We start from the raw sequence: 17,162 nt of genomic DNA, 5'->3' as shown, positions 1-17,162 counted from the left end.
TTATGGACAGTTTTGGCTTTACTTTCTTCTCTTTCTTTCATTTTTCTTCTCTCTAGTCTCTCTTCCATTAATTTATCTTCATTTTCTGTTTAACTCATTAATACTTAGCTGAAAACAACCACGATATCATTTATTATTTAACAAAAGCAAATGTGTATATTCAATATAGCTAGTAAAACACCCCCACTATGTTAGTGAAGTAATTTGGAATATAAAGTTTTTACTCAAAGTTATGCTGGAATTCTTTTTATTACTATTAATTACGACACATGAGTACACAATGGATAAGCTGGTAAGGTTGACTCTCAGGCCCCTTTTCCTATAATCAAAACAGCTCAGTTTGTTTCCTCCTTTTATTGTCTTTGTAAATGAAATATTCTTAAGACTTTTTGAGGGGAGCATGTTCTGAAACAGAGTCTCATTATGTCACCCAGGCTGGCCTCTAACTCACATTCCTCCTGCCTCAACCTCCTAAATTCAGAAATTCAGCATGCATCACCACACTTAGCTTAAATGCCATTTTAATGAATTCATCTTTATCCTGTATACCCTCCAATAGGTTTTGGGTTTGTCCTGTAGTCTAACATTGTCAATATCAACTCAACAAAATTTGTGATCCCAAAATGTGTGGTGGATTTCTCTCCAACAAGTGAGCCAGCATTTTACAGCAGACACCAGTTGTGTGTCTTCTAATTCAATTTAGTTATGATACTCCCTGCCTGGAGATAACATCAGATTACACAGGGTAAGTGCCCAGTCCCCAAGGCTGCTCCCTCTCACTTCAGATGTCAATCACAAGCACTAGATTGTTTAATTGTGTTTCAGACCAACTGGTCATAAATGGAGCTCACTATAATCCCTCCTCTAGTTCAATTAACTTGCTTCAGTGGTTTACAGACTCATAAACATATTTTTATGAAGGATAACGTGAAGAGGTAAAGGTATGGGGAAGGAGTATGGAGAGTCTACACCTTCTCTGGGCACACAAAGTTCAGCAATCTGGATGTTCTCCAAATCATGTCCTTCTGGAGTCTATGGAGACTTCATTACATAGGCACAACTGCAGACAGACTGGATGAAGAAACCTAACTAGGCCTGTCTGTTCAGATTCTTCAGTGTTTCTTCCCCATGGGCCTGGGGCAAGTTCTTCTGAAATGAAAAGGGTCTAATGACCAACTGTTACACAAAGAAGATGAGACTGTCTTTATGATGTGCTTAACAATAGGATAAGCTTAGGGTATATTTTTAGACTCTGTGGTCTGCCTTGTCAGATTGAAATTCTAGTCTCTGATCTGCCTTGGGGACAAAAACAAGCAGGTGAAATGACAGAAGAAGGAGAGCCCAAAGGATTAAGGGAGGATAAGATGAACTAAAAAAATGAGGGAGAAAGGAAGAGAGACTGTTTTCAGAGGTTTGCTTTGGAGGTTGGGAATATCCTAGCATTCTGTAACTTAGAAGACCTAGAGAATAAGAATTACAGGAGCAATGAGCCAAGAGTCATGGATGAAAATCAAAGTATATATATATATATATATATATATATATATATATATATATATATATAATAGTATCACAGACATCCTGAAGAGCCTAAGAAAAATAAAACCCTAAAGACTTGAAAGTCATGTGGACTTCAAATGCATTGCCCTACACTTACAGAGCCATCAGGAGAGGATCGTTAATGTCTAATCACAATGTCGCTGCAGTTTGTCTCTTAGTAACATCTCCCGCTTTCATTTCTACTTCCCAAATATCATGCAAGTAGAGGCCAAGAGCCTAACAGAGAAGGTGATTCCGAGAAGCAGTTTCCAGGTTAAACTAAGTCGACAATTGCCAACACTAAAGTTGGAACCACCCAAGTGTCCATCAACCTAAGAATGGCTAAATAAATAATGACCTATTTGTATAGTGAATTTGACCAAACAGAAGAAAATAATATCTTGCTTTGGGAAACAACATAGATGAATCTCACCGATGTAGTCTTGAGTAACAGGAGTCAGACATAGAGAATGTAAACAATGTTACTCTATTTACATGAAACTCAGTAGAAGCAAATGAAATCCGTGATGATGAAAGAATAGTGATTACTCTGGTGGAGGGAAATTTGACTAGGAGGCAATGGGTATTATTCTTTGAAGGACTTCCAAGCCAGGAAGAGAGTATTTTTTTTTTACTAGAGAATGTTTTTACCTTGCCTGTGTGATAGCCATGTGTAAAATCAATGGAATTGAACGTTCATGATTTGTGCACTTTATTATGTTATATTTAATTGTAAAAGTCCATAAAATCAATACATAGAAAAGTCATGCAGCACAGAGAATGGCAGTGTTAATATCAGCAATACTCAAATATACCTTCCAGATTTACATTAACAATTCAATAGAAAAAATGGGTAAAGAAAACGATACATCATTTGAAAATATTCAAAATCATTTATTTTAGCTCAGCAGCTTTTCCTTCTATGTATTATCTTATAGATAAATGTAACTCACAAGCTCATAGTTGAACTGTGTTTGCACCCATATAATTGATGATCTGTGTGCAGATTTATTGGCTGTGAGAAACACCTATTTGAATATTTTTATTTACAATTGATTTTTGAAGTTGCTTACATAGTATTGGCATCTCGCTTTTGATAGACATGTACCTTCTGCACATTTTCTCCCACTGTGATGTACTTTTTTATCCTTAATTGTATTTTTAAAAAACAGTTTTTATTAATTCTAATATTAAGTATGTCATCTTTCTTTAAATCATCTTTCTTTGATCTTTCTCTGAATTCTGCTCTGTTCTATCTTTTCCACAGTTATGTTCTGGTTATGATAGCTTCATAATCGGTATTGATTGGGCAGTTCAAATCCTCCATGGTTATTTTTCAGCAAATTGACTTTGCTATTTTTGGCTTATTATACTTTCATTTGAATTGTAAGAATTAAATAGTCATTTTTTTTACATTCATAAAACCTGCTGGGATTTTGTGCTGCAGTGACTTTTGACCTTTTATAATATGAACCTTCCAAGTCATGAGTATGGCATGTCTCCATTTATTCAAGTCTTTAATTACCTCTTTCACTAACGATCGATATCTTCAGGGTTGAGCTCTTCAACATCTTTCATTTCATTTATTCTTCATGTTATTAGGACTGGTGTTTAAGCTCCCTTATCTATTTATTTGTTGCTGATGTTTAAATACAGTTTTATGTGGGCTCTCATTTTATATCTTGGACATTATTGAATACACATTTACTTTTAATTTCATATTTGCTTCTTTTCTCTGACTACTCATTTTAGAGCTCATTCTATGAGTAACTTAAAACTACTCTCTGCTGTCAAATCACAGAGACCACTAATGTTTTTTATTTTTGTCACTAGCATTTGATTCTGATAGTTGGATTCTTCTGTATCTATTGACTTTTGTGTCTCTGGAGTTTATCTTCATTATGTCAAAGACATTTTCTCTTAGTTATCTCTTAGACCTTTATCCTTCTGTTTGAGACCAGCCTAACAAAAGCAATAGAGCATAGCAAGCACCTCAGAATGGTATTTCTCTAAATGACTCTTGGCATCAGAGAAGCTGAATTTACCTAAGAAAGGCTCAAACTTAAGATTCCTTACCTCTCTGATACTGTTTAATTCTGGGAATGCTGTTATTTTATTGGCATAATCAAGAGACAAATTCCAGGCTTTGGGATATGACTCAGTTGGTAGAGCGCTTGCTTAGCATTGTGAAAGCCTTGAGATCAATCTCCAGCACCATATAAACCAGGGGTGAGTGGTGGCTTATTCCGGGAATCCCAGCACTCAGCATACTGGTGAGCATAGGAGGATCAGACATTCCTTGGCTAAACAGGGAGGTGGGGACCAAGTAAGACCCAGTCTCACATAAAGATAAATTTCATAGGAATTTGTCTGGAAACAAATTGAGAACTTCACACTCTGGAGTTTGGTGGTCAGAAGATCTCTGAGTGAGACTGCATTGGTGCATTGCATACAGAAGCTTCATCTGTGCTTCCAAATTAAATGCTTTCTAAAAGTACAGGCCAGTACAAGAGAAGCCAGTGATATAATTCAGTCTAAAGGCACCTGCGCTTCTGCTAGTTGGCTTGACCAGAAACTGCTGCCTATTTTAGATTTAGTATTTAACCAAGGTAGGTCAGGGAAGGCCATATTTTCTAAAAGAATAACTACAGATTAATCATTAATGCTACAGGCAGAAGTAAAGCTGGACTATTCTTTGGGTAAAGGTTGGTGAGAGAGAGAACAGATGAAGACTGTAAGAGAAGCTGAGAAAACCTGCTCAAAGTCCAAGTTAAAGTTTAGGGAGAAAAATGTTTCATTTGTGGAAAAAATAGTTCAGTTACTGTAAGAATTTTTCAGGGTAACTGTATTCATAAAAAGAGTTTGGCAGTGTTTCGTCTGTTTCTATTATGTGGAACAATTTGAGAAGTATAGGAGTTAGTTCTTGGATTCTGGTAGAATTCTGTACTGAAATCATCCAGCCCTGGACTTTTATGGTTGGAAGTTTTGATGACTGCTTCTATTTCCTTGCAAGTTATAGGTCTATTTAAATTATTCAACTGGTCCTGATTTAATTTAGGTATCTGGTACCTATCCATAAAAATTGTCCATTTCTTTCACATTTTAAAATTTTATGGAGTATAGGTTTTTGTAGTATGACCTAATGATTCTCTGAATTTCCTTGGTGTCTGTTGTTATGTCCCCCTTTTCATTTCTGATTTTGTTAATTTGAATGTTCTCTCTCTACCTTTTGATTAGGAGCCCACCAACTCCAGCCTGACAGGGAAAGAAGCAGCATAGGAACAAAATAGGCCCTCTGAAAGTGGGTGACAGCTGTATGGCCGGGGCAGACTGAGGGGCCACTGACAGTTGGACCAGGATTTATCCCTACTGCTTGCACTGGCTTTTTGGACCCCATTCTCTTTGAAGGGATACCTTGCTCAGCCTAGATATAGTGGGGGAGGGCCTTGGTCCTTCCTCAAAGTAATATGCTAGACTTTGTTGGCTCCCCATGGGAAGCCTCTGAGGAGTAGATGCAGGGTAGGGGGTGAAAGGTGGAAGGTATGGGAGGAGAGAACGGAGGGGGAATTGGGATTGGTATGGAAAAGGAGAAAAGAGTTTTTTTAAAAAATAAAATAAATTTTCAAGAAATAGGGCTATACACTCTTTAAAAAATAGTGAACATAGAAGACAATTAATTCCCTTAAAAAATTTTACATTACATTTTACTTTGCTCATATTTTCCCCTCCCTACATTGTCCTTCTTCGTCTTATTCTGCCACTCTCGATATCCCACAGACTCAAATGAAATTGCTCATTTTGGTATTGCCTGACTTGATGGTTTATTCCTTATGATGCAACCTTAAGGTTTAGAAAAACATTTTATAGCCTTTAGCAATATTTTCTCCTTTTTTGATTTAATTTACATTGTTTTGATTTATAGATGCATGGGCTCTAGGTTCTTTTGTGCCTCTTTTACCTCTTTGAATTGACAAAAATAATGCAACAAGGGGAGTCAGAGGAGGCAATTTGAGGAGACTATGTTCAGAGTATATCTTGTGCATGTGTGGAAATGTTTTAATAAAAGCCAATACAGTTTTTTAATTTATATTTTTTTAAAACTATCTTTTCTTCTTTTACATGCCAAATCCATTTCCCACTCCCTCCCCTCCTCCTACTCCCTCCATCGTCCCCTTCTTCCTCCCCCCATCCTACCTCTCATCCACTCAGAGAGGGTAAGGCTTTCCATGAGGGAGTCAACAAAGTCTAGAACATTGCTTTGAGGTAGGACCCCTCCCCCATTATATCTAGGCTGAGCAAGATCTCCAGGGAGAATGGGTTCCAAAAAGTCAGAACAAGCAGTGGGGATAAATCCTGGTCTCATTGCCAGTGGCCCCACAGCCTGCCCCAGCTATACAGCTGTCCACCACATTCACAAAGCCTAGTTTGGTCCTATGTTGGTTCCCCCATTGTCAGGCCAGAATTGGAAGGCTTCCATTAGCTCAGGTAAGCTGTTTCAGTGGGTGTCCCCATCATGGTCTTGACCTCTTTGCTCATATTTTCACTCCTCCCACTCTTCAACTGGACTTTGGGAACTCAGCACAATGATCTGCTGTGGTTCTCTGCCTTTGTTTCTTTCAGCTGCTGGATGAAGACTCTATGGTGATATTTAAGATATTCATCAGGCCCGGCGGTGGTGGCACATGCCTTTAATCCCAGCACTTGGGAGGCAGAGGCAGCCGGATCTCCGTGAGTTCGAGACAGCCTGACCTACAAGAGCTAGTTCCAGGACAGGCTCCAAAACCACAGAGAAACCCTGTCTCGAAAAACCAAAAAAAAAAAAAAAAAAAAAAAAAAGATATTCATCAGTCTGACTACAGGGGGAGGCCAGTTCATGCACCCTCTCCACTATTGCTTAGGGTCTTAGCTGGGTTCATCCTTGTGGATTCCTAAGAATTTCACTAGTGCCAGGTTTCTTGCTAACCCCATAATGGCTCCCTCAATCAAAATATCTCTTTCCTTGTTCTCTGTCCTTCCGCCATCTCGACCATCCTCTTCCCTCTAGTTCTCCTTCCCCCTCCACTTGTCCCCTCCTCTTCCGCCTTTTCTTCTCCCACCTCCGTGCTCCTAATTTTCTCAGGAGATCTTGTCTATTTCCCCTTCCCAGGGATGTTTCTCTTAGGGTACTCCTTGTTACTTAGCTTCTCTGGGGTCATGGACTACAAGCTCCTTATCCTTTGTTTTACAGCTAATATTCACCTATGAGTGAGTATATACAATGCTCATCTTTCTGGGTCTGGGTTACCGCACTCAGGATGCTTTTTTTCCTAGTTCCACCCATTTCCATGCAAATTTCAAGATGTCATTGTTTTTTTACCACTGAATAGTACTCCATTGTGTAAATGTACCACATTTTCTTTACCCATTCTTCAGCTGAGGGACATCTAGGTTGTTTCCAGGTTCTGGCTATTACAAATAGTGCTGCTATGAACATAGTCGAACAGATGTTCTTGGAATATGGTTGAGCATTCTTTGAGTATATGCCCAAGAGTGATATTGCTGGGTCTTGTGGTAGGTTGATTCTGAGACACCTCCATACTGATTTCCAGAGTGATTGTACAAGTTTGCATTTCCACCAGCAATGGAGGAGTGTTTCCCTTCTTTGCATTCTAAAAGCCAATACTTCTATATAATTAACATAAGCTAATAAAATTTCAATTTTCTATACATCCAATTCAATGTAGAGTGTAAACATATCTATTGTCATCATGTGTATTCTAGCCCCTCTTTTCATAAGGACTAAATATAGTATTCTAGAGTCAGAATAAAATCTAACCACTGAAAGTTAAGAAAATTTAATGTTTGCCATAATACATAGAAAGTAACTGGCTCATAATTTTTGTACAAAATTAAATTCTATTTTTTTAAAGAATCAAAAGATTAATCCAAAAGCGAGAAGTTGAAATACAGAGTGACTTTAGCAAAGGACCTCACTAATATTTTTTTCCTGTAATTTTCTTATGTTTTCAGTTGTGAGCCTAGTCTTTAACAGCAGAGCCTCCTCTCCAACCCTTCTATCATTTTCTTTAGCCCTTTCTTTTTTACATATAGAATTTTCTAGGTGAATGTTACAATGTTGAAAACCCAAGTCTGTTTCATCATTATTCTCAAATTTGGTTTAGAGCTGGCTTCCTCTCTTTAAAGCATTCTGATTTCCTTACAGTCCTACGTTTCCGTGTCCGTGGCTTCCATACCTGCAGAGCCTGCAGGGTCAGTGTTGATACCTATCTCTACACTTCCTATCTGTTGCTGCATAGTGAAAATTCCAGACCCGCCACTTTCCTGGTCCTGTGATTTTTAGATAAGTTTCTCAATCTCTTGGAACAATAATTTCTGTATAATGAAGACATCAATGAAATTATAGTAAACAAAATTATTGGCTGTATAGGCACACATAATATACATATAGCTCATAAATATTAACATTGCACATAGTAAGTCCCCAATAATAGCAGATATTATTAACTTGAAATCAGCCTTCTGTATTTAAAATGCTATATTCTCCCCCTCTCCCAAATCACTAGCGATCAGGTTCAGGGCCTTATATATGTAAGGCATATCTCAGTGCTCTACCACTGAGTTACATCCCTAACCAAAATGTTGCCTTCTTGAGTACTGTCTGGCATTCATTCACAAAGATAGTTTTCTTAAGCAGATAACCCCAATAAATTCTCTAGCATTATTTCTTTTCATCTTGTGACTTGTGACTTGTTGTTCTTCCCCATACCACACCTTTTAAACAAACATTCTTTGGAAAGTGGTGTGCCGACCCTCTCTTTTCTTTTGGCTTCCGGCTCTGCTCAGAGGCAGGCAGCTACCGAAACTGACACCCACAGGGTTAAACCTAGTTGCTGTGGCCATCCCTCCTCCCGCCAGTCCCCCTTTTCACTGTAGGCTGGCAGCTGTCCTAACTGCCTACTGAAGCCAAATGCTTGAAGAGAGAGAGAGTAAGGAGCCAGCCATGAATCCCTTCCAGAAAAATGAGTCCAAGGAAACTCTTTTTTCACCTGTCTCTACCGAAGAGGTGCTGCCTAGACCTCCAAGTCCTCCAAAGAAGCCACCTCCGGTGAGTCCCCAAAGTCAGTTTGTCTCTTGACAGTAACAGCGAACATACTCTTGAAGTTCCTCCTTGGCTGTTGGAACTACGTGCTGAACTGTATTAGAGTAGAAAAACTACTCTCTCGTGGAATTAGAATTCACCTGAAAATTCTAGTTTTTTCAGTTTGGGGACAGAAGCCATGGGATAGGTTAGCCAGAATTTTTCCGTTGGGTCCCAGAGTTTTTGCTGTATTTCATTGTATATTCCCTGGGGGAGAAAAAGCACTTTGAATGGCCAGGGAAACTTGGCAAGCATTTCTGTCTGGAGAACTGTATGTGATTGTTCTTTTACCAATACGAAAACGCAGCCTTTAGCTCCCCTTGTGTGCCTTCTTTTTTTCGGACACCAACAAAAGTTTTTAGAATAGACGCACTCTGTTACTAAGTGTTCCTACTTTAAAGTGGAAGATCAGAAAGAGGAACAAAGAATAATATTTTGCATTATGTGCTTGTTAAAGCACTTCTGAATTTATCACCTCAGTCAATCCTCATATGTTAGTAAAATTCTCTCAGCAGAGTGGCTACCGTAATAACAGACAATGTTTGCTGATTTACTTATCAATCATAAGCTTAGTATGAATCTTATTTCTTTGGAATAACAGAATTGAAGCACAGTGACAGAGTAGTGGTGTAGTTTAAGTAAGGTTTGAATGTTAATCCAATTAGTACACAGATAAAGTTAAATAAATTCTGTGTTGAGTAGTTCTCAAGCTGGGACCTGGGAAAATAATATTTCAATTCATTGCATCTTTCAAGCAAGTTATTATCATGTAGTAACATGTATGTAGTATGATGACATATTCATATCTACATGGGTAAAAGACAGACTATAATTTATCATATATAGTTAATCATTTTGTGTCTTTTTAAGGATGATTAAAAAGAGGTACCTATATGAAAATGAGATAATGTAAATCTCATGTTAATGTTTGAATGTCTCAAGAAACAGATTATCTCTATCTCTTTCCATATTAGTGGAGCTGCTGTAATGGAAAGAGATTCGAAATAAAACATGAGGTTTCCTATAGTCTGAATTACATAATGCATGCACTAGCAAAATTACTCTAATGTGCAGGCTGCAGATGAAAATCTTAGTTCTGGAGAGATGGCTTAGCAGTTGAGAGTATGTGCTGTTCTTCCAAAGTTTGACTTCTAGTTCCCATGTCAGACAGCTCATAACAGCATTTAACTCCAGTTCCAGGAGATCCAGCACCTTCTTCTGGACTTTGCAGGTACCCAAATACACATGGCATACACTCCCACATATACACATAAATTCAAATAAAATTAAAAGGAAAATATTATGAGGCATACTAGTAGGGAGAGTAGACACTTAATTGCACAGGATCTCAGAATTCTCTTCCTAGAGTTAAGGTGACCAATCAGCTTACCTTTAGGAATGTCTGGCTTCCATTTTGAGCTCTTTGTTTGGTTCCAGCTGCCTATGAAAAGGAAGCCATCATATTGTTATGATTTCTCCGGGGATGGTAAACATCACAGATGGGAAGAGTCAGTCTCTATAGTGGAGCCAAGTGGGAAAATGAGATCTGGTTCTGACTGCGTGGATATCCGGTGCTCTGAAAGTCATCTTTTCATTTTATTGCTAACAATAAGTATGAGCATCCTCTCCCTAGAGCCATAGGCTTTTATTGAGATGCTGTGGGCAGATGAGTAGGTCCCGATCGAGGAATGTTTGACCAGTTCCATGTTAAAAAACGAACAAAGTAAGACTCTGATTTTTTATTCCCACATTGACAATATAAGCACAGCTAATAGGACAATATATGTTTTGTGAAGAGACCATTGTCCCATGTTAACTGGCAGCGGTGATGTAAAAATGAGTTTATTCAGGCATGGTGGGGTTTGTCTGCAGCCTAAGTGCCCTGGGAACCTATAGCAGAAATACTACAATATGGAGGTCAGCCTGGGCAACATGATTGGAAACCTCTTCAGATACATATATTTGGCGATGTTTTCAGTTGTAGTGTTATCATGAAGTTTAAGTAGGTTAAACAGCTCATTCCTCAACCTTTACCTCTTTGTTGAACAGAAAATCTTTGGCTCCAGCTATCCACTCAGCATCGCCTTCATTGTGGTGAATGAATTCTGTGAGCGCTTTTCCTATTATGGCATGAAAGGTAATTCAGTGTCCCAGAGTCTTCTCTGCCTTATGTTTATAGCAGCCTGGTCTCCTTGCATGTGATGTGCTTGTTTCCTTTGTCTATTCTTTCTGCCTTGGTATAAATCAATCCTTCCCTCTGACCATGGTAGTAAATGCTACATAAGATTTTATTTAATAACCCCTACTGGTTAAGGTCGAAAAGGTCTGCAGAACGTAATACACAGCCAATGAAAACACAAGTGGAAAAGTTCTCATCATGTATGTTCCTTTGAACAAAGTTGCTATTGGGAAGGAGAGATAGAAGGGGTTATGTTAACTTCTCATGGTCTAAACGACGCTATGAGTGCACAGAGATTGAAGGCACGAGTATTGTATTTGTGTATCCAGCATGCCTCATTTACTTCATAGCTCCCATGGGCCTTGCTTCTGCTGCCTGGCTGTTATCACTGGGCTATTTCACTAGGAGGAGTGCTGAACACCAGGATTACCCGCAGAGCCCTGAAATCGCATCTATTTCCCTGGAAGTCATTTCATTGCATCTATCTTATTTTGCCTCTCATTTGTTTTCTTCTGTTTCATCAGCGGTGCTGACCTTGTATTTCCTGTATTTCCTGCACTGGAATGAAGACACCTCCACATCTGTATACCATGCCTTCAGCAGCCTCTGCTATTTCACCCCCATCTTGGGAGCAGCCATTGCTGACTCGTGGCTGGGGAAATTCAAGTAAGGACAATGACAGGTCACAGCCTCAGGAGCCTCTCAAGTTCATTGTCTAGAAAGTTACCTACAACTCCTAATCTCTTCTCTTCTAGCAAAAGACAACAACAACAACAACAAAAAACACATGACTATGATAAATATGTACCTCTCCATGACTGACAACAACAAGAAAATCTATTCTTTCCATGCTCACCCCCCAATATTTTCACATCCTTTTAGTCAAGAGTTCCTTCTTAAAGTCTAATTTTAGTCTTCTACTCTGTAGCTTAAGACCAAATCTTATTTTCTCTCAACAAGGGTAAAGATTGCTATTCCCTGGAAGATTTATATGGTAAAAGACTTACTGTGGTTCCCTAGCACTGGCTCCATGTCTTCTCCAGACTCACGTGGTTCCCTAGCACTGGCTCCATGTCTTCTCCAGACTCACGTGGTTCCCTAGCACTGGCTCCATGTCTTCTCCAGACTCACGTGGTTCCCTAGCATGCGCTCCATGTCTTCTCCAGACTCACATGGTTCCCTAGCACTGGCTCCATGTCTTCTCCAGACTCACGTGGTTCCCTAGCACTGGCTCCATGTCTTCTCCAGACTCACGTGGTTCCCTAGCACTAGCTCCATGTCTTCTCCAGACTCACGTGGTTCCCTAGCACTGGCTCCATATCTTCTCCAGACTCACGTAGTTCCCTAGCACTGGCTCCATATCTTCTCCAGACTCGGTCACCTCCCCTCCTTCAGCATCTTCTTCTTTCTTTCCAGAGGATTTAAAATCATCTCTGTTTACCTTCATCACCTCCTTCTGTAGCTTACTTCTTTAGACTCTAATAAAGATTTCCACAAGTTCAAATAATAGTCCATTTAGTTCAGCTCTTTTGTTGCTAACAACAGAAGCAGCAGAAATGACTAATGGTATAGTTGTTCTCTATAGTATTATCCTCATAGGCTAAAGGTAAGCTTTCCGTATCAGCTATCTCATAATATTCTGGGGGTTTGCTCTCCATGGATTTGTCTGAATTAGTATTTCTCAAAATATACTCTTTTAAAAATTTGATTGTGTAAGATAAAAAGAATTACATAAGAAAATAAAGCTCCTATGGCACTTTAGAAAAATCCTATGTTATTTTGGAAACATTGAAAAAGGTTTCCTTACTGTATTGTAGTCCCCAGTAAGTTAATATGTACTATAAAATCTCCAAGTGAAAGTGAAGTATGTTTTGTTTCCTGAAGTAGTTTGGCTATGCAGTGTTGTGTTTGTAGACACGGTGTTTGATAGCTTGTCTTGCTTCGCTTCTGTTTCTATGACAAATACTCTGACAAAAAGCAGCATAGGGGAGAAGCAGTTTATTTGGCTTACAATTCTAAGTTGTTGACATCCTTTTGGGCAAAGTCAAGGCAGGAATTCAAGCAGCAAATCACACTACTCCCCCAGTCAGGAGCAGTGAGAAAGAAGACTCAACCCTGCTTGTTTTCTCTCAGCTAGCTTTTTCTCTCCAATATGTTCAGGATCCCTGCCTAAGGAATAGCCTTACCCACAGTGGGCTGTGCCTTTCTCCATCAATGAGCAATCAAGACAACCTCCCACCCATAGACATGGCTAACAGCCAACTGGATCTAGACTAATTCCTCATTAAGATTCTCTTTCCTGAGGGATTCTAGTTTTGTCATGTTCACATGCAAAACTAACCATGCAGAATTCTAAGCCTAAACACTGATTTGTATCTTAATTTTATATATTTATGTACCCATACACATCTATTTGTGTATGTGAGTGAATACAAGCGGTCTCTTGAGAGAGGCATGCTGGCTAAGTGGCTACGTTTGTTCCTTGTGTAGTTGTAGTCATTGAATTCATTCAGCTATGGATTGGCATTATACAAAGAATGAAAAAACTCAAACTATGGTCTTTTCATGCAGTTAAAGAATAAATGCTAACATTGCAGTTGTATTTTTAAAATAACTTCCTTTGAGATTGAAGAAGTACAACTTCAAGATTTGGTGAGCAATAGCTTCCTGAACATTTCAGGGAGAATTTAATACTCTCTACTTGTACTCTTAATTCAATCTTGCTTGAGTTCTTTTTTCTTTTTAAACTTACTTTTTCTGGTGTAACTTATATAAAGTACACAAACCCAGATGTCTTGTGTATACAACTTGAGTTTTTACAGAGCTATCACCATTGCCTCAACTACTTTCCTTAGCTTTCAAATTCTCCCTCAAAATCTTTTCTTGTCCTGGAATCAGATAAAGATCTCTAGTATCTCCAAATAAACTAACAAAAACTTTGAATTATTTCCCATATATTTTCTCCTCCAGCCACTCCCACAATTTTAAAAAAGCTCCTCTGTGTTAGCCACTTTTCTCTCTTCATCATCATTTCTTAGGACAAAGTATCACAATTCAATGTAAGGAAACACAATTTAGCTTAGTCTGATCCAAATTTAAATGTTTGTTGAACATTTCTTCTTTGTCCAATTAATCACAAGCTTGAAGCAATGAAATATATATATATATATATATATATATATATATATATATATATGTATATGTTTTCACATTGTTTGAGTTCAAAAAGCTTTAATGAAAGCAAATTGTGGTGGCTTTAATATGAGATAGTATAAATCACTTATATTTTTCCTACTGAAATTTCTTAGAATACTGATGTCTTTTGTTAACAAATTACAGTGGCCATTTCTAGATTCTTGTTCACTCTGAAATTTTATTTTCATTACTTCAGCCTGCTTTTCATGCCCGAATTCTTGAAACTTCCTGACCTCCTCTAGCACTGCATTTTCTCCTTCTCTTACTTTCGTCTTTCTTGGTTATTTTTAATCCACCTCCATTTTTGTTTTCATTTACCTAGCTCTTCCCTAAATGTTAGATTTCTGCTAGGTGCTAACTCTCACTACTCACTTTCCCCAGACTGACTTCCCCTTAGCAGGTCTGAGGGTGCATAGTTTAGTTATTTGCAGACAGCTACTCAAAGTGTTGGAACGTTGAGTTCAAATGCGTCATGCACTTAGAACTGCATGTTTCTTTTCAAGTTGGCTGTCCTTTATCCTGGCTTCTTTTTGTCCCCACATTGAGCCAACTATATGATTCTACGAATTCTAAGTGTACAGTGTCACTTACCCTCATTCTCTTCAATATTAACAGCAGCTGCTATCAGTTGCCACCATGTTATTTTTATTTTCTTTGTCTCTAAATTAGAAGATGGAAAGGGACACCTAAAATGTTTTCATTGCTGTCTTCTTTCTATAATTAAGTTCATGCACTATTGTCTAAAACATAATTGAGACTGAGAATAGGTATGAATAGTTATGAAGGTGATTTTTTATTTACTTTGGGGCTTGTTTGTTTTTAACAAGGGAATTTAAAAAGTGTTTTACACTGGTGTTGAATATAAAGAATGGAATGAAGGACTCCGAAAGCCTCCAGAAGTACCAGAAATCTCAGCTTGGGAATTCCTAATTCTAAACGTCTAATCTTCTTAGATTGCTTTTCTGGGGGTGGAACTTTGCTGAAATATAAATAATTAGAAAGAAAGGGAATAAAAAGAAACTGAAAGAAAACTAGTTATCATGGACCTCAAAGATGCTAAATCATCAGAGAGAAACAAACCAAATGGGGCGGAGAGATGACTCCATGTTTAAGAGCTTTCAGTGCTCCCATAGATTGGATCCCATCGTATTTGGTGATACATAGCTGTCAGTAACTCTAGCTCCAAGGGATCTGATGTCCCCTTGCCTCTGCAAGTGCGAGCGCGCGCGCGTGCACACACACACACACACACACATACACGCGTGCAAGGCATTCCCTCGTGCAGACACAGAGACACTGACCATAAAAATACTTAAAATAGGGGCTGGAGAGATGGCTCAGAGGCTAAGAGCACTGGCTGCTCTTCCAGAGGTCATGAGTTGAATCTCTTTCGGAAAGGCGGTGATGTGAAACTGTAATAATCTGTCCTCCTGTAGATGTATATATGTAGGTAGATATGTGAGAACCCTTATATATAAATAGAATGATGTTTACAATCTGGTGGAATAAACTCTGGATTCCCTTCAACCACACTGTTTTTTTTTTTTTTTGAACTTTTTTGAACCTGAAGTGGCAGCCTTGTCTCAGTGGAGGAAACAAATTACATGTTCAAATGTGTCCCTCTCCCCTTATCTCTGTCTCTGTTCCTGTTCAGTGCTTCTGCCAGCTTTCCTCTCTTTCTCTTCCTTTTTAAAATGATAAGGCAAACTATATAATTCTGAAGGTTTATTATAGCATTACCATTCTACCTATATGGTAATATACATAACACACATTCCACTTATGGTAATACACACAAGCATATAAGCGATATTGCGCCATGCCAGGGTACAGAGTTCTACATATGTTCTTATTGAAATTCGTTCATCTGCTACTTATTTGCTATTCAAGTTCATTGGGAAAAACAGGTAGATTTTTTTTTCGCCAAAAGGCTTTGTGGGAGCCTAGGCAGTTTGGATGCTCACCTTACTAGACCTGGATGGAGGTGGGTGGTCCTTGGACTTCCCACAGGGCAGGGAACCCTGATTGCTCTTTGGGCTGAAGAGGGAGGGGGACTTGATTGGGGGAGGGAGAGGGAAATGGGAGGCGGTGGCGAGGAAGAGACAGAAATCTTTAATAAATAAATAAATAAATAAAAATCATGATTTTTTTTTAATCACCAAACAGTTTAAGTCCTTTGTACTTCCCTATTTTTTTTTTTTTGCAAATTATCCATGTGGAAACTGTCCTGGGTTTACAGTTAGACTAAGTGTTCAAATTACCCCGACTGAACCTAAAATCCTTCCACCTTTCTGTACTTCTCAGTGCTTGTTTAGAGAAAGTCCTTTGTATTAGCGCTCCTATGTACTAGGCATTCATATTTTATTCCTCTTGCGTCCTAGAGCTAATAGACATAGCTTGAGAGAAACAACAGGTGGAAGCATCCTGTTCTACAGATGTTACTAATTGGAAACATCCCTGTGCTTGCTACAACTCCCCCCCCCCCCCCCAGTTCTTGTCACATCTGTATACAAGTAGAGTTGCTCTGAGAACTCAGAGCAGAGTGATCTGGGAAGAGAACTTGAAAGCCATGTTTGCTACCTCCAAGTGGGCGCTACAGGGTGAAGAATCACACTCCTTTCCCCTCATCTGCTTACTCCGTTCACCACTGTTTCTACCCATGCCTCCCAGTTCACCCTGTCCTCCTCCACTCCGTCCTCCTTCATCTACTGAGAACAGCGTGAACCCTGACTGTGTCATACACTGACTGGCTTAACTTTCCTCACAGGACAATCATCTATCTCTCGTTGGTGTATGTTCTTGGCCATGTATTCAAGTCTTTGGGGGCCATTCCAATACTGGGAGGAAAAATGCTACATACGTGAGTAGACATGGGACCAACTGAGCCGCTCCTCTTGCATCAGCCAGGTGTGCGGCTCAGGAAGTCACCACAGATGGCTTTCTATTTCATATCAAAGATTCTCCTTTATTTTGTAGTGCATACTTTTATTGCTAAACTTATTAAAAAAATCAAAGGTTTTATGATCAATTGAACCTTTTCCTACATTATCAGCCCTCATTTTTTTAATTAAGTAAACATTTGAAGACACTTAGAATGCCCAATTAGTATCC

General features: G+C 38.8%; 1 protein-coding gene across 1 annotated transcript in view; it reads left to right on the top strand.

Annotated features, from left to right (window-relative positions):
- Positions 1-8,332: 8,332 nt before the first annotated feature.
- Positions 8,333-17,162, top strand: part of Slc15a2 (solute carrier family 15 member 2) — a 29,029-nt gene continuing 20,199 nt past the window's right edge. Inside the window, exons 1-4 of the mRNA XM_075964866.1 lie at positions 8,333-8,644; positions 10,727-10,814; positions 11,381-11,522; positions 16,819-16,911. Of these exons, the coding sequence (XP_075820981.1) occupies positions 8,507-8,644; positions 10,727-10,814; positions 11,381-11,522; positions 16,819-16,911 (461 nt within the window). The 5' untranslated portion in view covers positions 8,333-8,506. The remainder of the gene's footprint in view (positions 8,645-10,726; positions 10,815-11,380; positions 11,523-16,818; positions 16,912-17,162) is intronic.

This window comes from Microtus pennsylvanicus, chromosome 1 (genome assembly GCF_037038515.1).
Source record: "Microtus pennsylvanicus isolate mMicPen1 chromosome 1, mMicPen1.hap1, whole genome shotgun sequence".
Classification (NCBI taxonomy): domain Eukaryota; kingdom Metazoa; phylum Chordata; class Mammalia; order Rodentia; family Cricetidae; genus Microtus; species Microtus pennsylvanicus.
The sequence above is the reverse complement of the archived record's forward strand: the minus strand, read 5'-3'. Positions and strand labels throughout refer to the sequence as shown.